At 50.5% G+C, this 23,727-nt stretch overlaps 1 protein-coding gene across 1 annotated transcript in view; it reads left to right on the top strand.

The window, feature by feature from the left end:
• The first annotated feature begins 13,974 nt into the window (after positions 1–13,974).
• The window catches only part of MICALL1 (MICAL like 1), a 29,465-nt gene continuing 19,712 nt past the window's right edge, over positions 13,975–23,727 (top strand). The window contains exons 1-3 of the mRNA XM_053583999.1: positions 13,975–14,558; positions 18,860–18,908; positions 19,326–19,467. Coding sequence (XP_053439974.1) covers positions 14,413–14,558; positions 18,860–18,908; positions 19,326–19,467 — 337 coding nt within the window. The 5' untranslated portion in view covers positions 13,975–14,412. The remainder of the gene's footprint in view (positions 14,559–18,859; positions 18,909–19,325; positions 19,468–23,727) is intronic.

The raw sequence follows: 23,727 nt of genomic DNA, 5'->3' as shown, positions 1-23,727 counted from the left end.
GCTGCTGGTCTAGAATTATGGATAGCACCCTAGATCTAAATGGGCCAGAAGCCCCCTAAACACCTTGCAAAAAGAGAGGCAGCACTTGAGAGCAATGACCCTTGCAGTAAAGAGGGTCAACACTTGTTGAAGGAGCCATGAGTGCAGGACAGAGTAAGTGAATGAGGATTGAATGAACAGTGCCAGCGCCATGAACACGTGGCAAGGTATCCCTTTAATTCTGCCTGGACTGAGGCAGCCTTGATTAAGAACTGATGGGTGGGGCGGCGCCTATGGCTCAGTGAGCAGGGCGCCGGCCCCATATACCGAGGGTGGCGGGTTCAAACCCAGCCCCGGCCAAACTGCAACAAAAAAATAGCCGGGCACTGTGGCGGGCGCCTGTAGTCCCAGCTACTCGGGAGGCTGAGGAGAATCGCCTAAGCCCAGGAGTTGCAGGTTGCTGTGAGCTGTGTGACGCCGCGGCACTCTACCAAGGGCAATAAAGTGAAACTCTGTCTCTACAAAAAAAAAAAAAAAAGAACTGATGGGTGGACTTAACTCCAGCACAACTGTGAGCCAGCAGCCCCACTGCTCTTCCCAACAGCACCCTCTGACCCGCACATCTGGCCTGCCCTGCAGGCTGGAGATGGGCTGACTGCCATGTACTGTGGCCTCCAATGTGGGGGAAGGGCATCAAGTAGAGGCAGGGGACAGGCCAGTGTGACCTGGCCAGCAATTTTCTGAGGTTTTCCAGAAGGATAGGGGCATGGGAAGCAGCAACTTGTCTTGGTTCCTGTGGCTCCACATTCCTATCAAGCTACAGCTGAAAACCAGGATTTTCCTTCTCTCTGGCCCCACCTGGCTCTAACCAGCTACTTGTTAAATGTCAAAGTACCTTCCTTTACCCCCACCCTGACATTTTCCCCTGGGGCCAGCTGATTCTGGGAGGGTGAGCTTCTCCACTCTGGTCATAACTGGGAAGGAAAAGGGCGCCTAGTTCCACATCCTGATGCTGCAGGAAAACTGGGAGATTTCACAAATGCAGCTTAACTTCTCTGAGCCACTGCTCCCTCATCAGTTTGCCCCCACCCGGGCTCTTGTAAATATCAACATATAAAACTCTGGAGAATGATACTAAGTGTTTGGTATTACTCATATCTGTCCCAAATGTGTTGTACCTTGTCACCTGGGGAGGATTATAGCCCTTATCTAATCCCTGTTCTATTTAGAGGAAAAAGCAATTCACTCCCAGAGCTTCAACAGAAAAGTCTCTTTTCCTGCTCTGGAGGAAGAGCTGCCTGCCTGGCTCACAGCACCAGGTAGAGTCAAGTAGCTGGGAGACAAATAAGTCTTTTCCGGTGTCTGACAGCCTCTCCGTTGTCACTCAGTCCTCAGAGGAGAAGTGACCTTCCTGTGTCAGGAAGGCTCAGAAACCATTTCCTACTCTGCCTGCCTTTGACTTGCAGAGTAGGCCAGGTTGATACTGAGGGGCTGTGAGAGCCCCGCAGGGATCCTCTAAACCTATAGCCGAAGTGAACAGTGGGCTTGCTGCGCAGACTCGATTCTAAGTCAGGTCCTCTCCCTCCCTCCCTTCCTGGCACATTTCTGCCCCTGAGCTCCTCCTGTAAAGCCACAAGAGCCCAACTGTCAATGGCCAGCACCCAGACGTTACCCCTGCTGGCCCACTGGAAAAATCCAGTACAATAATATTTACTACAGTGGAAGGGGAGACAGGAAGTTCCAGGAGAGCCGAGGCTGGAGGCCCTGGGACCTTTCTGCCCAGGCTTTGCCTTAGGCAGTGAAGGTCAGGGCCTCAGTGCAGCCAGGGCTTCCAGGAGCTTGGAGCTGGGGCTCCTGGGAAGGGTCTTGCTCACCCAGCTCCCAGGAAGATGAAAGGAGAGGAATGTACAGTGAGAGCACCTTCCAAATGACAGTGGACACAACGCCTGTCTTTATAGAACAGAAGAAAGTTCTCTGTGAAGTCAGAGCTAGGCAGTGTCCCGACCGCACCTTTTAACAACTGTGTGGCTTCGTGTCCTCATCAATAAACAGGGGCAGTGTGAGTCCCCAGCTCATAGACGTGTGTGAAGAATCAATAAGGTAATGTGCCTTAACCAGGAGAACAACACGCAATGTCTAGACTATGGCTAGTGTTCAGTAAAGTTTAAGCACCTGATTAAGGATCTCACAGTCCAGTGGGGAGAGAGACACATGCGCAAAACTATGCCACCTCCACTGTGCAGCCTTCAGGGATGTCCCTCAGTCCCTGGCAGGAAGTGAGAGCCTCCTTTTGGAAGCCCTGTAGCACTTTGCCCATCTCTCCATCACCCCCTATCTGGTTTTTCTGTGACTGTTTACTTAGCTGTCTTCCACACTAGCCTCCCAGTCCCTCCAGGACAGGCACATGGAAGTTCCTCTCTCATCGCATTGGTAAGGTATCCCCTCTAGGTCTCATCAATTCTGAGGGTGGGATTCTGTGAGAAGATCTGGAGTTGTGGCTTCTGTCTGGGCCTATCTGTCTCAGATCATAAAGCCAGTGTCCAATGTGGCACAGCAGCAGTACGCATTTGAGGGACAATGAAAAGTAGAGAGACAGTCTGGTGGGCTGAGACCTCAGCAAGCCAAAGTAGCACAGGCATGTGAGACAAGTGGATGGGGTTTGGTCCCAGCTCCCTCTGTAAGTGCCTACAACCCTCAGCAGACATGTCCCCTCTCCAGCTCCGGCCTCTCCTCTGTACACTGAGGGAGTTTTGCCAGATCGGATATTTATCTTCTTCGACCTTCCTGTGCCTGGGACATCCCTACGTGACAAGTTTGAGTATTTCCCAGCTCAGAGAGCACCCTTCCAGTGACAGGCAGAACACAGTCCTCTCTATTTTAGAGGGCAATTCAGTTTTGGGGGTAAGGAGATAATCTCACTTGCACAGCCCCAGGAGCATTTTCCAGAATGTGTGTATGTGGGGGCAGGATGGATGGTCTGTGAAGGAAGATTTGGAATAGCTTCTGCCTATCCTCGGGCATAGCTGGGATTCCAGGAAACCCAAGCCTCACCCAGGCCGGCAGGGGTTGGGGCCCAGGGTGCTGTCCTAGCATGCTCAGGGCATGCCTCTGACCCAGCGGGGATGCAGGTGGTGAAGCAGCTGCTGCTGCCACCACTGGTGCCTCCCACAAGCCTTCTGCTATGCCCAGCCCCAGCTCCTGAGGTCTCACAATGCTTCTATTGTCCACAGCTCTGCCAGGCTGCCCCCCAGGGAGCCGCTCAGAGCCAAGGGCCTGGATAGGGCTCTGATTCCTGGGGCACAGCCTGGAAGGAAAATGAGCTGTCAGCCCCACAGAATATAGCCATGGGACTTAGAAAAGCCTAGCCTAAGAATCATAGAATCCGTCAGAAGGCTTAGAAAAACAAATTCTAGAATTAGAAGACCACAGGTGCTCAGGCTCCAGACTGCTGGCCTGGAGGGACGGCTAGTTCACATTGCCCTACTCCTTCACTTCATTTTATTTTCTTTATTATAATAAGTTATTATTGCTCCACCCTGATTTACCCAAATTTCTCATCTTTCCAGTGACCTGCCAATGTGTGGTTCTGGTGCAAAGCGGTAAATTTTTTCTCACCAACTTGGATGGAGCTGGTTTTGTTTTAAGATTAGACTGCACCTGTAGCTCAGCGGCTAGGGCGCCAGCCACATACACTGGAACTGGTGTGTTTGAACCCAGCCCGGGCCTGCCAAACAATAATGACAACTACAGCCAAAACATAGCTGGGCATTGTGGTGAGCGCCTGCAGTTACAGCTACTTGGAAGGCTGAGGCAAGAGAATTGCTTAAGCCCAAGTGTTTGAGGTTGCTGTGAGCTGTGACACCACAGCACTATACCAAGGGTGACATAGTGAGACTGTCTCAAAAAAACAAAAAATATGGGTGGCGCCTGTGGTTCAAGGAGTAGGGCACCGGTCCCATATGCCGGAGGTGGCAGGTTCAAACCCAGCCCCGGCCAAAAAGCACACAAAAAAAAAAAAAAAAAATAAGGGCGGCACCTGTGGTTCAGTGAGTAGGGCACCGGTCCCATATACTGAGGATGGCAGGTTTGAACCCAGCCCTGGCCAAATTGCAACAAAAAAATAGCTGGGCGTTGTGGCAGGCACCTGTAGTCCCAGCTGCTCAGGAAGCTGAAACAAGGGAATCACCTAAGCCCAAGAGCTGGAGATTGCTGTGAGCAGTGAGGCCACGGCACTCTACCAAGAGCAACAAAGTGAGACTCTGTCTCTAAAAAAAATAAATAAATAAATAAATAAAAATAAAAAATAAAATATAAGAGACGGATTCCTTCTGGTGACATTAATTTAACTGCAAACAGTATTGTGTTGGCATGAGAAAGTGAATGGTTTTCTTAGAATGTTCAAATTTATTGTTATTTTTCAATTTTTCTTTTGAGACAGAGTCTCACTTTGTAGCCCTCAGTAGAATGCTGTAGCATCACAGCTCACAGCAACCTTAAACTCTTGGGCTTAAGCAATTCTCTTGCCTCAGCCTCCCAAGTAGCTGGAACTATAGGCACCTGCCTAACGCCCAGATATTTTTAGAGCTCTGGTCTCGAACTGGTGAGCTCAGGCAATCCACCCACTCACCTCAGCCTCCCAGAGTGCTAGGATTACAGGCGTGAGCCACTGCGCCCGGCCCAAATTTATTTATTTAAATTGATAAAGTTGTATGTACTTACCATGTACAGTGTGATGTTTTGAAGTATACAAACATTGTGGAATGGTTAAATCTAGCTAATTAACATATATTATCTTACATAGTTATTATTTTTACTGTAAAAATAATTACTCTCAGAGATTTTCAAGAATACATTATAATTAATTATTAGTCACTTGTTGTACAGTAGATCTCTTAAACTTATTCCTTCTGTCAACTGAAATTTTATATCCTTTGATCAAAATCTCCACAACCTGCTCGGCGCCTATAGCTTAGCACCTAGGGTGCCAGGCACATATACTGGGGCTTGCGGGTTCAAACTGGGCCCAGGCCTGGCAGTCAACAATGACAACCACAACAACAAAATAGCCAGACGTTGTGACAGGCACTTGTAGTCCCAGCTACTGGGAGGTGGAGGCAAGAGAATCGCTTAAGCCCATGATTTTGAGGTTGCTGTGAGCTGTGATGCCACAGCATTCTACTGAGGGTGACATAGACTCTATCTCAAAAAAAAAAAAAAAAAAAGATCTCCACAACCAACCTGATCAACAAATTGCCCCAGCCTCTGGTAACCACCATTCTACTCTCCGTGAGATCAACATTTTTAGATACCACATATGAGAGAACACTGATTTTTTTTTCTTAGAGATAGGGTCTCACTCCGTGGTACAGAGTACAGTGGGATCGTCATAGCTCACTGCAGCCTCAAACTCTTAGGCTTAAGAGATCCTCTTGCCTCAGCCTCCCAAGGAGTGGAGACTATAGGTACAAGCCACCACGCCTTGAAATTTTTTTTAGAGACAGAGTCTCATTTTGTTGCTTTCGGTAGAGTGCTGTTGCGTCACAGCTCACGGCAACCTCCAGCTCTTAGGCTTAGGCGATTCTCTTGCCTCAGCCTCCTGAGTAGCTGGGACTACAGGTGCCTGCCACAATGCCTGGCTATTTTTTTTTTGCAGTTTGGCCAGGTCTGGGTTCAAACCTGCCACTCTTGGCATATGGAGCCGGCACCCTACTCACTGAGCCACAGGCACTGCCTGATTTTTTTTTTTTTTTTTGAGAAATATGATCTTGCCGGGCGGCGCCTGTGGCTCAGTGGGTAGGGCGCTGGTCCCATATGCCGGAGGTGGCGGGTTCAAACCCAGCCCCGGCCAAAAAAAAAAAAATATGATCTTGCCATGTTGCCTGGGCTGGTCACATAACTCTTGGGCCCAAGCAGTTCACCACACCCAGCTGAAAAATGATATTTTAAAATGAGTGGTGAAAAAAAAAAAAAACAGCAGAAGTTTGAAAATAAATTAGTGACAAATGGTATAGGATTCCACTTATATGAGGTCCCTTGAGTAGTCAAATTTACAGAGACAGAAATTAGAATGGGGATTGCTGGGGTTTGGGTGGGTGGGGAATGAGAAGTTAGTATTTAATGGGTATAGAGTTTCAGTTTGGAAAAATGAAAAAGTTCTGGAGATGGATGGTGGGGATGGTTGCACAACAATGTGAATTCACTCTGCCACAGAACTGTACACTTAAGAATGACTAAAATCGCAAACTTTATGTTATGTATATTTTAGTACAATAAAAAAATGATTATTTAAAAAACAACAATTTAGTGCGGCGCCTGTGGCTCAAAGGAGTAGGGCACTGGCCCCATATGCTGGAGGTATCGGGTTCAAGCCCAGCCCTGAGCCAAAAACTGCAAAAAAAAAAAAAAAAAAAGAATAATTTAAGCTTGGCATGGTGACTCATGCCTATAATCCTAGCATTCTGGAAGGCCAAGGTGGGTCAATTGCTTGAGCTCAGGAGTTTGAGTCCAGCCTGAGCAAGAGTGAAATCATCTCTACTAAAAATAGAAAAACTAGCTAGGTGTTGTGGCAGGTACCTGCAGTCCCTGCTACTCAGGAGGCTGAGGCAGGGGGATAGCTTGAGCCCAACAGTTTGAGGTTGCTTTGAGCTATGAGCACACCACACTCTACCCAAGGAGACAGAGTAAGACTTTGTCTCAAAAAAAAAAAAAAAAGACAATTCTATGTATCTATGTACATACAAGTGTTTGTTTATTTTTTTGAGACAGAGTCTGGTTGTGTTGCCCTTAGTAGAATGCCGTGGTGTTACACCTCACAGCAACCTCAAACTCAACAACAAAAAAACCCCTCAAACTCTTGGGCTTAAGTGATTCTCTTGCCTCAGCCTCCCAAGCGATTCTCTTGCCTCAGCCTCTCTTGCCTCAGTCCCATCTGGGACTACAGGTGCCCGCCATAACACCCAGCTATTTGTTGTTGTTGTTGTCATCGTCATCATTGTTGTTTAGTAGGCCTGGGCCGGGTTCGAACCCACCAGCCCCGGTGTATGTGGCTGGTGCTCTAATCACTGAACTGTGGGTGCTGAGCCACAAAAGTGTTTAGAGACATATATATACATTTGGGTGTTTTGCAAAAATGAGATCCTATTATACTTATTATCCTGCAGCTTGATTTTTTCACTTCTTTTGTGGACATATTTTTATGACTTTTTTTTTTTACTAAATCATAGCTGTGTATATTAATGCAATCATGGGGTACAATGTACTGGTTTTATATACAATTTGAAATATTTTCATCAAACTAGTTCACGGCATTTTCTTAGTTAATTGTGTTAAGACATTTATATTCTACACCTAGTAAATTTCACGTCCCCTTGTAAGATGCACAGTAGGTGTGGTCCCATTAATTACCCTCCCTCCACCCAGCCTCCCCCCACCCCTCCTTCTTCCCTTTCCTTCTTCTTGGGCTATAATTGGGTTATAGCTTTCATATGAAAGCTATAAATTAGTTTCATAGTAGGGCTGAGTACATTGGGTAATTATTCTTTCATTCTTGAGATACTTTGCTAAGAAGAATATGTTCCAGGGCGGCGCCTGTGGCTCAGTGAGTAGGGCGCCGGCCCCATATGTTAAGGGTGGCAGGTTCGGACTCAGCCCCGGCCAAACTGCAACAAAAAAATAGCCGGGTGTTGTGGCGGGCGCCTGTAGTCCCAGCTACTCGGGAGGCTGAGGCAAGAGAATCGCGGAAGCCCAAGAGCTGGAGGTTGCTGTGAGCTGTGTGACGCCACGGCACTCTACCTGAGGGCGGTACACTGAGACTCTGTCTGTACAAAAAAAAAAAAAAAAAAGAAAGAATATGTTTCAGCTCCATCCATGTAAACATGAAAGAGGTAAAGTCTCCATCTTTTTTTTTTTTTTTTGTAGAGACAGAGTCTCAGTGCACCGCCCTCAGGTAGAGTGCCGTGGCGTCACACAGCTCACAGCAACCTCCAGCTCTTGGGCTTCCGCGATTCTCTTGCCTCAGCCTCCCGAGTAGCTGGGACTACAGGCGCCCGCCACAACACCCGGCTATTTTTTTGTTGCAGTTTGGCCGGGGCTGAGTCCGAACCTGCCACCCTTAACATATGGGGCCGGCGCCCTACTCACTGAGCCACAGGCACTGCCCCAAGTCTCCATCTTTTTTAAGGGTGCATAATATTCCATGGTGTACACATACCACAATTTATTAATCCATTTGTGGGTCGATGGGCACTTGGGCTTCTTCCATAACTTAGCAATTATGAATTGGGCTGCAATAAACATTCTGGTACAAATATCTTTGTTATAAAGTGATTTTTGGTCTTCTGGATATATACCTAGTAGAGGAATTGTAGGATCGAATGGCAGGTCTATTTTTAGATCCTTAAGTGTTCTCCAAATATCTTTCCGAAAAGAACGTATTAGTTTGCATTACCACCAGCAGTGTAGAAGTGTTCCCTTTTCTCCACATCCACGCCAACATCTCTGGTTTGAGGATTTTGTGATGTGGGCTAATCTTACTGGAGTTAGATGATATCTCAAAGTAGTTTAGATTTGCATTTCTCTGATGGTTAAGGATGATGAGCATTTTTTCTAGAGAATCTTTTTTTTTTTTTGTGATTTTTGGCTGGGGCTGGGTTTGAACCCGCCACCTCCGGCATATGGGACTGGTGCCCTACTCCTTGAGCCACAGGTGCCGCCTGATGAGCATTTTTTCGTATGTTATGACATTATTTTTTAACTGCTGTGTGGTTTCCTATTGCCCAGCTGAGCTGAAACCTAATCACCCAGCCACTCTTGGGATCAAGAGATCCTCTTGCTTCAGCCTCCCAAGTAGCTGGGACTACAGGTGCTTGCCACACCTGGCTGTTTTTTTTTCATGCTCAGGCTGGTCTTGAACTCCTGAGCTGAAGCAATCCATCTGCCTTGGCCTCCCAGAGTGTTAGGATTACAGGCATGAGCCACCATGCCAGCTGGTCTCACCTGCTATAAGATGATGACATTGAAGCTTGGACAAGTAACATCTTTGTCCAGGGTCTTCCAGCAAGTCAATGGACTTGTCCCATTGTCCCCTGGGCTTCCTTTACCCCTGCCCCTTATTATGCTAAGTGTAGTTATTTCCACCAATCTCCCTCACCAGGGCAGCTAGCACTTCCCTACCAGGACCCTGCCTACTCCTGGAACACCTATACCTATTGCCTTGGAAGAAAAAAAAATTTTTTTTTGAGACAGAGTCTCACTTTGTCGCCCTTCATAGAGTGCTGTGGCATCATAGCTCACAGCAATCTCAAACTCTTGGGCTAAAGTGATTCTCTTGCCTCAGCCTCCCAAGTAGTTGGGACTACAGGCACCTGCCACAATGCCCGGCTATTTTTAGAGACAGTTTCTCTCTCTTCCTCAGGCTGGTCTTAAACCTGTGAGCTCAGGCAGTCCACCTACCTCTCAGCCTCCAAAGTGTTAGGATTACAGACGTGAGCCACTGCACCAGGCCACCTTGGAAGAAATGTGAAGGGATTCGAACTCCACCTGTGAAGACATTTCCCACTGGCTTGCATTCAGCTTGCTTTCCCGTGAATTAGGTGTCATTCAGCTCAAATGTCACCACCTCAAAGAGACCTTCCTGGGCCACCCTGTCTGTCCCTATCATTCTCTGGCATGGCACCTATCACCATCTGGAGTCCTCTTTGTCGATTTGTTTACTTCCCCACTAGAATGTTTGTTCCATGAGGGCAGGAACCTTGTCTTGTTCACTCCCACAGAGGCTCAGTAAATATTTGTCAAATCCATGCTTGACTATAAATGTAACAGCAAGGATGTTGGAGGATGTTTCATTTTTCATTTTTATTTTATATTAATTAATTATTATTATGATTATTATTATTTTGAGAAAGAGCCTCACTTTGTCACCCTTGGTAGAGTGCCGTTACATCACAGCTCACATCAACCTGAAATTCTTGGGCTTAAGTGATTCTCTTGCCTCAGCCTCCCAGATAGCTGGGACTATAGGCACTCACCACAATGCCTGATTATTTTTTATTTATTTATTTTTTTGAGACAGAGCCTCAAGTTGTCACCCTGCGTAGAGTACTGTGACATCACAGTTCACAGCAATCTCCAATTTCTGAGCTTAAGTGATTCTCTTGCCTCAGCCTCCCAAGCAGCTGGGACTATAGGTGCCCCACTACTTTTTGGTTGTAGTTGTCATTGTTGTTTGGCAAGCTCGGGCTGGATTTGAACCCGCCAGCTCTGTTATATGTGGCTGGCGCCTTAGTGGCTTGAGCCACAGGCGCCGAGACCTGATTATATTTTTTGAGATGGGTCTCAATCTTTTTCAGGCTGGTCTTGAACCCATGAGCTCAGGCAATCCACCTGCCTCAGCCTCCCAAGTGCTGGGATTACAGGTGTGAGCCACCACCTGGCCACCTTTTTAAAAATTAATTAGTTTGTTTGTTTTTGAGACAAAGTCTCTTTTTTTTTTGTAGAGACAGAGTCTCACTTTACCGCCCTCGGTAGAGTGCCGTGGCGTCACACGGCTCACAGAAACCTCCAGCTCTTGGGCTTCCGCGATTCTCCTGCCTCAGCCTCCAGAGCAGCTGGGACTACGGGTGCCCGCCACAACGCCCGGCTATTTTTTGGTTGCAGTTCAGCCAGGGCTGAGTTTGAACCCGCCACCCTCAGTATATGGGGCCGGCGCCCTACTCACTGAGCCACAGGCGCCACCCGAGACAAAGTTTCACTATGTCACCCTCGGTAGAGTGCCGTAGTGTCACAGCTAACAGCAACCTCAAACTCTTGGGCTTAAGCGATTCTCTTGCCTCAGTCTCCCAAGTAGCTGGGACTACATCCACTCTCCACAACACCCGGCTATTTTTTGTTGCAGTTGTCATTGTTTAGCTGGCCCAGGCTGGGTTTAAACCCGCCAGCCTCAGTATATATGGCTGATGCCATAACCACTGTGCTATGGGTGCCTAGCCAATTAATTACTTTTTTGATACAGAGTCTCACTCCATCACCCTGAGTAGAGTGCCATGATGTCAATAGCTCACAGCAATCTCATACTCTTGGGCTCAAGCCATCCTCTTGCCTTGGCTTCCTGAGTAGATGGGACTATAGTTTTTCTTTTTCTTTTTTTTTTTGAGACAGAGTCTCACTTTGTCACCCTTGGTAGAGTGCCATGGCATCATAACTCACAGCAACCTCAAACTCTTAGGCTTAAGCAATTCTCTTGTTTCAGCCTCCCAAGTAGCTGGGACTACAGGTGCCTACAGCAACGCTGGCTATTTTTAGAGACGAGGTCTTGCTCTGGCTCAGGATGGTCTTGAACCTTTGAGCTCAGGCAATCCACCTGCCTTGGTCTCCCAGAGTGCTAGGATTGCAGGTGTTAGCCACTGTGCCTGGCCTCTGGCTAGTTTTTCTGTTTTTAGTAGAGATGGGTCTCACTCTTGCTCAGGCTGATCTCAAATGCCTGAGCTCAAGGAATCCATCCGCCTTGGCCTCCCAGAGTGTTAGGATTACAGGTGTGAACCACCATACCCAGCCTGGAAATATGTTTCTTTTTTTTTTTTTTTGTAGAGACAGAGTCTCACTTTATGGCCCTCGGTAGAGTGCCGTGGCCTCACACAGCTCACAGCAACCTCCAACTGCTGGGCTTAGGCGATTCTCTTGCCTCAGCCTCCCAAGTAGCTGGGACTACAGGCGCCCACCACAACACCCGGCTATTTTTTTGGTTGCAGTTTGGCGGGGGCCGGGTTTGAACCCGCCACCATCGGTATATGGGGCCGGCGCCTTACCGACTAAGCCACAGGCGCCGCCCGGAAATATGTTTCAAACTAACAATCTTGGGAAAGGACTGGGATGGGGCGGGGGGCAGTAAAGCTGGAGTTTGAGCTGACTGCAATTCAGGGGGGCAGTCAAGCTGGAGTTTGAGCTGTATTTTTAAATTTTGACAAGAGGAGTGTATTCTCTTCTTGATAGTTAAAAAATAAAACAGGCACTGAATTAAGGGCTCAAGACCTTCTGTTCTAATCCTGAAATTATGGCATGATTTTGGGCAAGTGGTCGGATTTGCCTGTCTGTTTCTGACCTCACCTGTAAACACAGACCCACCTTCCACCTGAACCCTGGATTTATAGTCTGCATGGCATTTTCACATCCATTATCTCACCTGATTACCCACAACTCTAGAACACAGGCAAGACAAAGATTATAATTCCCATTTTATAGGGTAAGAAATTGGGGTTCACAGGGGTGTGTTGTCTGGCCTGCAGTCACACAGCTGTAGTCATGCAGGTCCTTACATGGTAACATGGCAAAGCTGACTCAGATGCTGAGTTTATAAAGCCCATAATCACTAATGGGGCTGGGAGGGCTATGCTGTGTGGGCTGTTATTATGGCAATGGGATCAATGTTTGATCCCTCTTCAGGGGACCTAAAGGGAATCCCTTAGGTTGGTAAAGACAGGGGCATGTATGATCTCTCCTGGACTTTAATGAGAATCTTACATGGTCTTTGAAGGCAGAGGTGGCTGCTGGTATCAGGAGCCTGAGTCCAAGTTTAATGACACCACATGGATTTCTGCTTTCCTGTAGTTGCTTTCTTAAGGAGACAGAGCAGGAGGTTGCAATGCAGGGCTGGAGTTGGGCCATGGCAGTTCCTTCCTATGGTGTCCCCATTCTGGGCCAAGATGGTGGCCTTCTAGTTTCAGATATACCTATGGTGTAAGGCTGGGCCAGGTTGGTAAGCCAGGTTTCCTAGGTCCTGGGTGATGGGACTCCGTGAACTCTGAGGAGATAAAATGCTCCAAATTGGCCTCTATCCTTGATAATTTACCCAAAAAGGCCCAAGTGACAAGCTGGGGACAAAATGTTTCAATCCATTTCATCACATGTTTACCAAGTATCAATAGTTAGAATTTGAGTCATGACTAAAGGATAGTCATTTCATATTTTAATCCTCAGGCACCTTTTTATCCTATTTTGAAGATGGAAACAGGTTTAGAGAAGCACAAGCTCACATGGTCGATTGGAGAAAGTCAGGATTCAAGCCTTAATGGATGTAATTCTAAAATTCCAGTTCTTTCCACTCCCCTGAACGCTAAGGGGTGATGAAGATGACTAAGACCCTATTTCTTCCTTTGGGAGGGAGGGGACATTCCAGCTAGTTACAGCATTGGTCAGAGTGACATCACCACCTCTGCAGCAGCAGGAGACTGATTCATGTGCAGGGAGGGTCAGGAGAGGCCTCTGCTAAATGGTTGCCTGGGGGGGGGTCTTCAAGTGGGGAGCAGATGGAGAAAGAGGTGGGGGAGCTTCCAAGGCCAGATGTGGATAGCTTTTGTGCCCTGCGGGCCAGGGGTCTGCTTCCTTTGGATCCTCCCTGTAGGAGTCTAACCCGCCACCACTCTAATTAGACTGAAAGGGACCCAGGCCACAGTGGGGACTCCGCAAGGCCTGGTTGTGGGGCTGAATACCTCACTGAGCAGACGCCTGGACTGATATGGGTGGCCAGACCTGGGTCTCTGTGGCAGGCTATGACGTGGAGGACGTGGAAGCGAGAACGTCCCAGGAACTCAGGGGTGTTTTAGAGCAGTGAGACCGGGTGAGGGCCACGGAGGTGCTGCAGGCGGAACGCCCTCCCAATGCTTCAGGCCAGGGGCGGATGGGGTGAGGGAATTTGTAGTCCTTAGCCAAGGGAAGGAGGCCGGATGAAAGCAAGAGGGAGGTACCCCTCCCCTCCTCTGGAGGGGGAGGGGTCCAGGTGGGCCCCAGCTGCGGGGTCGACAGTGGGGAAAAAGCCACAGCAGCAGAGTCTACGTTGCGGGGGACGGAGGGAGGTGACTCCTCGGGCTGGCCCAGAGTTCTTGGAGGGCCTCACCGTGGGGATCGTATGACTGGGGATCGTCGAGAAGAGGGGCCATGGGGTGTCCCGCCCTTTCTGTGTGTGTGGTGGGGTGGGGGTGGGGGTCCGCGTCTGGGGGCGGAGCCAAAGCTGGGTGGGGCGCCCGGTTGCCCCCTCCCCGCTCCCCTGCGGCGGCTGGCGGACCTCGGGTGGGGACAGAGGCGGCGGGACGCCCGCGCCTGCGGCCGGCCCACAATGGGGCCAGCGGGCCGCGGTGAGTAAGCGGCAGCCGGCCGGGCCGGGCCAGGCGGGGCGGCGGCTGCTCGGGCAGGTCGGGGCAGGGCTCGGCGGGCGGGTGCTGTAGGCTGCCCAGCCGGGACCCAGCGCGGAGCCCCGGCAAGGACACCCAGGCCGCAGCCCCGCCTCCGCCCCGCCCCGCGCCCAGCCGGTCTGGGCCCGGAGCTCGGAGCAACGCTCGGGCCGAGCCTCAGCGGCAGCCGGAAATCGGTCCGCGCGGCGGCAGCCGACCCGGCACGAGCCGGGACCCGACGCTGGAGCCGGAGCCGGCCGGGCCCGCGCGGGTCATGGCGGGACCACGGGGCACGCTCCTTGCCTGGTGCCGCCGCCAGTGCGAGGGCTACCGCGGCGTGGAGATCCGCGACCTGAGCAGCTCCTTCCGGGATGGCCTGGCCTTCTGCGCCATCCTGCACCGGCACCGGCCCGACCTGCTGTGAGTGCGGGGCCCAGGAAGGGCGGGCGGGCGCGCGGGGCGGGCCGGTGGTGGGGGCCGCCGCCCCCCTCAGTGACGCGGAGCCGGGCGGTGACAGGCGCCGCCCCCCGGGGACCGAACAGGGACCCCTCCGACGTCCCTGCACGCCAGGAGGGCGGCTGTGACCCTCCCCTAACCCCGCACTCCCCTCCCCCACTCAGCCGCTCGGACCGGGCTCTCTGGGCCACCGAAGGTGCCTGCACGCTGGTCCCTCCTCTACTGGCCCTGGCCCTGGCCCCGCCCACAAAGTCCTGATTTTGGCGGAGGGACCCTGCGCCCCCTTTTAGGGGGCGCTCTGCCCTCTTTAGGGAGGGACGAGTCAGTCATGAAGCGTTGTTCTCTCTGGGCCTTTGCTCTGGGAGTCCGGATGAACGCTCACTCCTCTGATTTCTCGGTGGCGCTAGCACAGTTCTTGGCACAGAGGAGACCCTGAGATTAACAATTGCTGGATGGACAGATGTGCCCTTCCTTGCCCCCATACCTTCCCAATTAGGACACAGACTTGCCTCCTCTACGGCCCTGCTGTCCTCAGTGAGGCGCACAGTTGGAGGAAGGAAGAGGACTCAGGTCGGTGGCATTGGAAAGACTAATAGGATCCGCTTGACAGCCACCAACCAGCTGCTCTGGCTGTGAAATGGCTCCTTCTTGCCTCAGTTGCCCATTGACGTTCTTGGGGGAAAATGTATTCAAGTCAGGGCAGTTGACTTGGAGCTTCTGTTTCAGAAGCCCTTCCCTGGGCCCTGGAACTTCTTCCTTTCATCCATTCATTCATAAAACACGCAGTGCTACCATTCCATTATCTGGTGCTACCATTCCTTGTGCTTTCGGTCTCATCTGCAAATGCCACTCTTGCCTACAGCCCCCCTGCCAGGGGTCCCGAAGCTGGCGGTCTGGAGTCTTTCCGTGTCCCCCTCCAGATCTGTCTTCACCAAGAAAGGGTGAAAAGGAAGGATTGCCTGAGGGTTTGGGGTGTAGTGTACTTGGTTTACCAGTCAGCATAGTGGCTGTGGGAGAGGTTTTGGCCCCTTGTGGGGTCCAGAGGGTCATGGAGGTCTGTATACAAAGGGAGCAAGATATGGGGGTGGAGGTGGCTGCTCTGCTTGGGGCATGTGACACCTGTATTAGTGGAGGCACAGGGAGGGGCTCCCCTCTGAGCAGAGGCTTGGAGGATGGACCAGCACATTGTATTGGAAAGCTTGAGCGGTCTTCTCTTTTGTCTGGGAGTTGGGTGGTCAGGCAGGAGTCAGGGAACAGCCTAGAGCTTAACAAGGAACTTGGGTGTTACACTGAGCCATTTGGTGGACCTGAGCCTGTTGGCATGAAAGTGCAGGCAGCCCAGTTCGGGTTCAGTTTCTGTAGGTGTTAGGTTTATGACATCGGGTGAATCATTGTATCTCTTCGGGCATCTGTTTCCTCATTTGCAAGGTGGGATTGATGATAAGATCCCACAGAATTATTGGGAGGATTATATGCGATAACAAGCATTCAATTAATGTTAGTTATAAGTGTATTATTAGGTGGTAGGTGATGATGACAATGTTTTATGTCTTCATTTATTCAACAAGTATTTGTGGAGTTGCTACTCTGTGCTGGGCACTACCTGGGAATCGAGATTCCAGCCAATAAAACAGGCAAAACTCTGTATACTCCCCAACACCTACAGAGGAAACTGATGTATTAAGTGATGACAATTCCATGTGCTCTGTCAGAGAGCCTGGGCCAGGAAGACATCTCAGGGAGAATGTAATCTTCAAAGAGATGGCAGAAGCCAGGTTAGAGGCTGAGGGGAGAGCTTCGTGGCTGAAGGCCCTGAGTGTAGGTGCAGGGAGTGAGTATGTTGACCTGGAGGCAGTACGTCAGGGGTGCGGCTGGGCCAGGTAGCTGAGGGCCTCTTTTGCTGGCTAAGGAGAGTAGACGGGGGCCTCAGGGAGCTGTGTGTGTTTTAAGCAAAGGAGGATGTAGCTGGAGAAAAGTGTGGAGGGGAGGGGAACTCCCCTTCTGAGATGGGATCTTGGCTCATGTCCATGCATTCATTTTCAAGGGAGGCCAGTGCTTGAGCTGCTGGTCCATTGCACTGGAGAGAATTTGAGGCCCAGGTCCCATAGGAGGTGTTAGGAAGGCCATGGTGATGGGTAGGGAAGATCTCTGTGAGGGTAGGGGTGGGCCAGGCAGGGGATGAGGGCAAGAATCCTCCTGTAAAGTGGTTCAGGCTGCTGGTACTGTGGGCCCCACCGAGATGAACCTGCTGTTGGCTCCCACCTTGCCCAGAGAGATCCATTCCCTCTCACTCCATCCAGGCATGTTTAAGCTTCTTTGAGGGCAAGGACCATGTGAGTTTCATTTTTTGTGTCCTTTATCTATTCCAGAGCCAAGCAGAATTTCCCAGGCCTCTTCTGGGATGCTGCTGGGGTGACTTGAACAGCTGAAACAGTTGCTTTTGTCTCAATTGTTCTGGGAACAAGCCTTTGTTGAGGGCTGGGCTGGTGTCACAGACCAGGAGTCTGAGGTTTAGTGAGGTTAAATGTTAAATAAACTAGCTTAAATCCACACTCTTAGGCAGTGGCAAAACATAGGGGAGTTAGTTAGATGGCCAAGGGGAGAAGGGAGTGGCCTGGCCACAGGTGGCAGGAAGTGGGCTGGAGCTCAGACATCCTTACCTTCCCTCTTCCCAGTCTGCCCAACCCTCGGGCACCAGACTCCTTCCAGGGTTCTTAAGCTATCCTTTCTTGCCCAGGGCTCATTGTGCCTGGCCTCTGCCTGGACAAGTGTTAGGGGCAGAAGGAAAGGTGCTTGCCCGGCTTCCTTATGTGGAGCCCAGACTTTACCAGTCCTCATCTCCAGCCAGGGAGGTGTCTCATACTTTCCCTAATTTGCAGACGGGAAAATGAAGGCTGAAGGATGGCTGCCCAGGGTCCTGCAGCCCAGCCTGGAAGAGCAGGGCCCAGAGGCCAGGCCTTGGAGGATCTGCCTGCTCTTGCTTCTCTGGGCCACCCTGTGTCTGGCAGTGGGGGACCACAGTTTTCAGCATAGAAGGGCAGGGCTGCACAGGGGTGTCCCTGAAAGGCTGCTGGTCAGGGAGACTGAGCTGCCTTATATGGTTTCAGCCCCTCCAGGGGCCTGGATTGGGGAGGAAGAAGAGGGGGATAAAAAAAGCCAGCAGTCCAGCCAATCCTACATCCCCCTCGCCTGTCTCACGCTCCCCTACCTGTTGAAGTTTAGAAAACAGAAAAACCTCTCACTGCTCCCCACAAAGGGAAGCTGTCCCCAGCAGGTCAACCAGCCATTCAGTGCCAGCAGCTGGGAGTAGGTATTATTTCTACTCTGGTTCAAACTTATTCTTCTATTCTTGGCCCCATGAAGGAAAACATTCATCTTCAGGCTGGGCTGGGTTGGGATTCAGCAAGTTGGTATGGCTTCTCCAAGTGGAATCTGTGACTTGCAGTGGAAGGGCTGGAAATTTGGATCCCAAGGACTGGGTGGTTTTCCCTCTCCAGGCCACAGGGTCTGCATCTGTAAAATGAGATAAATACCTGTATAAATTCATGCCAAATAGAGTTGCTCTGAAAATTAGGCAAATGAGACCAGGAGCTCAGCATAGTGCCTGCTTGGGGCCAGGATGGTAAATGCCTTTGTTACTGTGAAAGCTTGTCCTGGGGGCATTGTGCGGTGACTCGGTGACTCACACCTGTAACCCTAGCATTCTGGGAGGCCAAGGCAGATCGCTTGAGCTCACAGGTTTAAGACCAGCCTGAGCAAGAGCGAGACCCCAGTCTCTAAAAATAGCCGGGTGTTGTGGCGGGTGCTTGTAGTTCCAGCTACTTAGGAGGCTGAGGCAAGAGAATCGCTTAAGCCTGAGAGTTTGAGGTTGCTGTGAGCTATGACGCCATGGCACTCTACCTAGGGCAACAAAGTGAGACTGTCTCCAAAAAAAAAAAAAGTTTGTCCTGGTCTTAGTTGTGTCTTTGCCAGGGTCCCAGGAGATAGTCTGAATGTCTGGGCTTGAGCCCCACCCTTCTCAGGGATCTCCCAGCCTCTGCCTCCAGGGACAGTGAGCTCACATCCTGCCCCCACCTGGTAGCCCCAAGAGCAAGTGCTTGCTGCCTCAGTTTCCTCCTCAGCAGCCCACATAGGCCCTCCCCCTGTCCTGCTGAGGCTGACTCCAGAGGAAGTCACCTTTGCTCAGCTGCTTGCTGGCTGCACGCCCCTGCCCCATCCCCAGCAGCTCCTCTCTTAACCAATCTGCTCTTCTTGGCCTTTTGCAGAGATTTTGATTCGCTTTCCAAGGACAATATCTTCGAGAATAACCGTTTGGTGAGTCCCCAGACAGGTGGAAGCCCAAGAAGCTATGTGCGTGTGATGACAGTGTGTGTGTGAGTGTGGGAGGGAGAATGAGAGAGAATGTGAGAACCAGTGCAAGAGTGTGTATGAGCAAGAATGTGTGTGAGAGCATGTGAGTGTGTGTGTGAGTGTGTGTGTGTTTGGCAGGACAGGCGTCTGGCAGGGTGGCTGCTCTTGCACTCAGACCACAGACCCTAGAGAAGGCCCGGGCTGCTACTCCCCCGACTCCTGCTTCCTGGCAGCCTCCTTCTCCAGGCCACTGTGTGGGGCTGGGGTGGGACTAGAGCTGAGGGGGCCATAGTCACCACATGTCCCTGAGGGCCGCCCCCTCACACTGCCTTCCTCTTGGCCTCCTCTTCCTGCTATGACCACTCCTGCCCCACACCCCAGGCCTTTGAAGTGGCCAAGAAGGAGCTGGGGATCCCTGCTCTCCTGGACCCCAATGACATGGTCTCCATGAGTGTGCCCGACTGCCTCAGCATCATGACCTATCTGTCCCAGTATTATAACCACTTCGCCAGTCCCAGCCAAGGTGAGAGGGGACCCATCCCTGAGGGAGGCTGGCCTGGGGTGCCCTGGGGACGTTTGTTACTTATTTTTTGAGCGGCCAATTGGCAGCTGGGGAGGCAGCACATCGCTTACTCATTCAAATACGTCTTGAGTAAAATAGCACTGTGCTGGTCCCTGGGGGCAAAGCCGTGACCATAGTGATCACTGCTCAAAGTCTTTTGGGGGAGACAGACAACAAACACTTCAACCAAAAAATGAACAGGATACTGTCAGAGACCAAACAGGCTAAACCCATCCTCCGTGTGTGAGCTCACCTCCCCAGCACCCCTTCACTTCCTGTTTGCGGACACTTCCAGGGTTTTTCCTTCAGTAGGGAAGTGGGCCTGTCCTGTGGGTCTGTTGTGCAGCATCTTCCACAAAAGTGACCTTTAAGGCCTGAGAATGGAGAGGCAGGGCAGTGGGGATCTGGAGTTAGGGAGCTCCCTCTCTGCTCTGAGTCAGGTAATGGGGCCTCTCTGTGCAAGAACCTCTCCTGGGGCAACGGCACCGCCCCTTCTGCAGAGAGGAAACAGGAGCCCTAGCCACTTGAGCTACAGGTGCCGAGCCCATTTCTTTTCTTTCTCTTTTCTTTTTTTTTTTTTTTGAGACAGAGTCTTATTCAGTCACCCTCAGTAGAGTGCTGTGTGGAGTCATAGCTCACAGCAACCTCAAACTCTTGGGCTCGACTGATTTTCTTGCCTCAGCCTCCCAAGTAGCTGGGACTATAGGCACCCACCACAACACCTGGCTATTTTTAGAGATGGGGGTCTTGCTCTTGCTCAGGCTGGTCTCAAACCCGTGAGCTCAAGCAGTCCACCCGCCTCGGCCTCCCAGAGTGCTAGGATTTCAGGTGTGAGCCACTGCACCCGGCCAACTCATTTCTTTTTCCTTTCTTTTTTTCCCCCTGTTTTTGAGACAGACTCATTCTGTTGCCACAGGTGGAATGCAATGGCATCATTATAGATCACAGCAACTTCTAACTCAGTGGTTCTCAACCTTCCTAATGCCACGGCCCTTTAATACAGTTCCTGTTGGTTGAGATGCACAGGTTGAGAACCACTGCTCTAACTCCTGGGCTCCAGCAATCCTTCTGCCTCAGCCTCCCAAGTAGCTGGGAATATCGGCGTACATCTAGCTGGTTTTCCTGTTGTTTTTTTTTGTAGAGACAGGATCTTGCTCTTGCTCAGGCTTATCTCAAACTCCTGGCCTCAAGCAATCCTCCTGCCTTAGCCTCCCAAGTAACTGGGAATACAGGTGCATGCTACCTTGTCTGGCTAATTTTTTCTATTTTTAGAAGAGACAGGGTATTGCTCTTGCTCTGGCTTGTCTTGAACTTCTGACTTCAGGTGATCCCTGCCTCAGACTCCCAGAGCACTAGGATTACAGACATGAGCCACTGTGTCCTCCTTAGCCCATTTCTTTTAAAAAAGTACTTTATGGGCAGCACCTGTGGCTCAAAGTAGGGCGCCAGCCCCATATACCGGAGGTGGTGGGTTCAAACACAGCCCTGGCCAAAAGCTGCAAAAGAAAAAAAAAGAAATATTAAAAAAAAATGGGCAGCCCCCGTGGCTCAGTGGGTAGAGCGCTGGCCCCATAGACTGAGGGTGACAGCTTCAAACCTGGTCCCAGCCAAACTGCAACAAAAAAAAAAGCCTGGCGTTGTGGCGGGCACCTGTAGTCCCAGCTACTCGGGAGGCTGAGGCAAGAAAATCATCTAAGCCCAAGAGCTGGAGGTTGCTGTGAGCTGTGATGCCATGGCACTCTACCGAGGGTGACAAAGTAAGACTCTGTCTCTAAAATAAATAAATAAATAAATAAAAAGTAAAAAAGTATTTTATGAAGTCGGGTGTGTGTGTGTGTGTGTGTGTCTGTTTTTACTAAAAGTGAAACATATTCACTATAGAAATTTAGAACATAGCAAAAGCATAAAAATTGAAACAATCTGTTATTCTCCCTCTCCCACATGACACTAGGGATTAATTCCTTTGATGAGAGTTTAGGGTGCTTACTCAGGAGGATCACAATTCAATCTTAGCTCCCAGAGGCTTCCTGGGGCCAAACCTAAGTGTCTTTACTAAGCTCTTCTCTGGGGCTTGAGGAGTGGGGGTGCCAGGAGTGGTGCCCAGCTCCCGTTCCTTGGCTTTCACTGGGCACACTGGTGGGCCCAGCTTCCTGTGCTTTGTGTAGGTGGGAGCACCCCCCTTGCCTCGGTGATTTTTGTTGATAAAGGTACAGTTTGTGCTGTTTGTATAGCTTGGCCCTAAATGCAAACCATTTTTATCCCATCTGCTGCTCAAGCAAAGGAAATAGCGATGTGTTCCAACTCTGGAGGCAAAACTGGCTGCTGGGCTCCCCCAGATGGCCCTGCACTACACTTTCTGGGAAAGTGGAGGCATTTCAAGGGTGATTGTGACCAGCCTTGATTTTTACTGGACTCAGTCACTTGGGAGCCTGCCCTTGGCTGAGCTACCACAGTCCTGTGCAGAGTGTGCAGCCTGTGCCACACTCAGTGAGTGCCAGCGACCCTTGGAAACATCAGACTGGCCCCTGCTCTCGAGGAGCTGCAACCTGGTCAGAGAGCCAGGGTGTGAGTTAAGAAAGCACAAGAGTGACACCTGCCCACAGGATGGTGGGGACGGGGCACCATCAGGGTGAAATGTAGCTTCTTTTTCTTTTGAGACAGTCTCACTCTGTTGCCCAGGCTACAGTGCCGTGGCACCAGCCTAGCTCATAGCAGTCTCAAACTCCTAGGCTCAAGTGATTCTCCTGCCTTAGCCTCCTGAGTAGTTGGGACTATAGGCATGTACCACTATGCCTGGTTACTTCGTTCTATTTTTAGCAGAGACAGGTCTCACTATGTTGAGCAGGTTTGTCTTGAACTCTTGAGCTCATGGGATCCTTCTCACCTTGGCATCCCAGATTGCTAGGATTACAGGCGTGAGCCACTGTGCCCAGCCTAAAGTCCAGCTTCTTAGTGTGGCTTCAAGGGCCTCTCCTCACTTCACTGGAGCCACTCTCTGTCCCCAAGCATAGTGTTCTTGAATTTCTCTTGTTTCTTAAAGTACATCTTATCCTTTCACTCCTAAGCCTTTCTTCTTGCTGATCTTCCTGCCCCAAACACATTATTCTTTTTTTTTTTTTTTGCAGTTTTTGGCCAGGGCCGGGTTTGAACCTGCCACCTCCGGTATATGGGGCTGGTGCCCTACTTCTTTGAGCCCCAGGTGCCACCCCCAAACCCATTATTCTGTGCTTTCCGTCTTTGTCTCCTGGCAGATTTTTTCCTGCACATCTTCTAATCTTTACATTTTGCCTCCTCCAAACAACCTGCCTTGATATTCCAGGTGCCCTTCTGGCCCCTGCCTCATGGTAAACAGGGTCAGAATGTTTTTTTTTTTTTTTTTTTTTTGTGAGATAGAGTCTCACTATATCACCCTCGGTAGAGTGCGTGGCGTCACAGCTCATAGCAACCTCAAATTCTTGGGCTTAAATGATTCTCTTGTCTCAGCCTCCCGAGTAGCTGTGACTACAGGTACCTGCCACAATACCTGGCTTTTTTTTTTTTTGTAGTTGTCATTGTTGGTTAGCAGGTCTGGGCTGGGTTAGAACCCACCAGCCCTGGGCAGCGCCTGTGGCTCAAGGAGTAGAGCACTGGTCCCATATGCCAGAGGTGGCGGGTTCAAACCCAGCCCTGGCCAAAACCACAAAAAAAAAAAAAAAAAAAAAAAAAAAAAAAGAACCCACCAGCCCAGGTATATGTGGCCAGCGCCCATAACCTCTGAGCTACGGGCACTGGGCTGGTCAGAATGGTTTGATTACCCATCTTTTCTCCACTGCCAAGCATCTTGGTCTAAGTTCCCAGCTCTATAGCCTCAGCACCTGGCACTTATTCATTTAACAAACATTTTTTGAGTCCCTACTGTGTGCCAGGCACTGTGCTAGCTGCTGGGGAGACCGCTGAGAATGAGAAAGACTCATAGAACTTCTAATGATGGGGAAGGCAGAGAGAGCAAATCAGTAAGTGAAGTATACATGTAATTTCAGATGAGTCCAGTAAGGGAAACAAAAGAGGGAAACGGGATAAAAAGCAATGGGGGCGGGGGGGCGGTGTCTGTAGCACAGTGGTTATGGCATCAGCCACATACACCAAGGCTGGTGAGTTCAAACCCAGCCTGGGCCAGCTAAACAACAATGACAACTGCAACAAAAAATAGCTGGGTGTTGTGGTGGGTCCTGTAGTCCCACC

Source organism: Nycticebus coucang, chromosome 3, assembly GCF_027406575.1.
Source record: "Nycticebus coucang isolate mNycCou1 chromosome 3, mNycCou1.pri, whole genome shotgun sequence".
NCBI lineage: Eukaryota > Metazoa > Chordata > Mammalia > Primates > Lorisidae > Nycticebus > Nycticebus coucang.
This window is presented reverse-complemented; position numbering and strand designations above follow the sequence as displayed.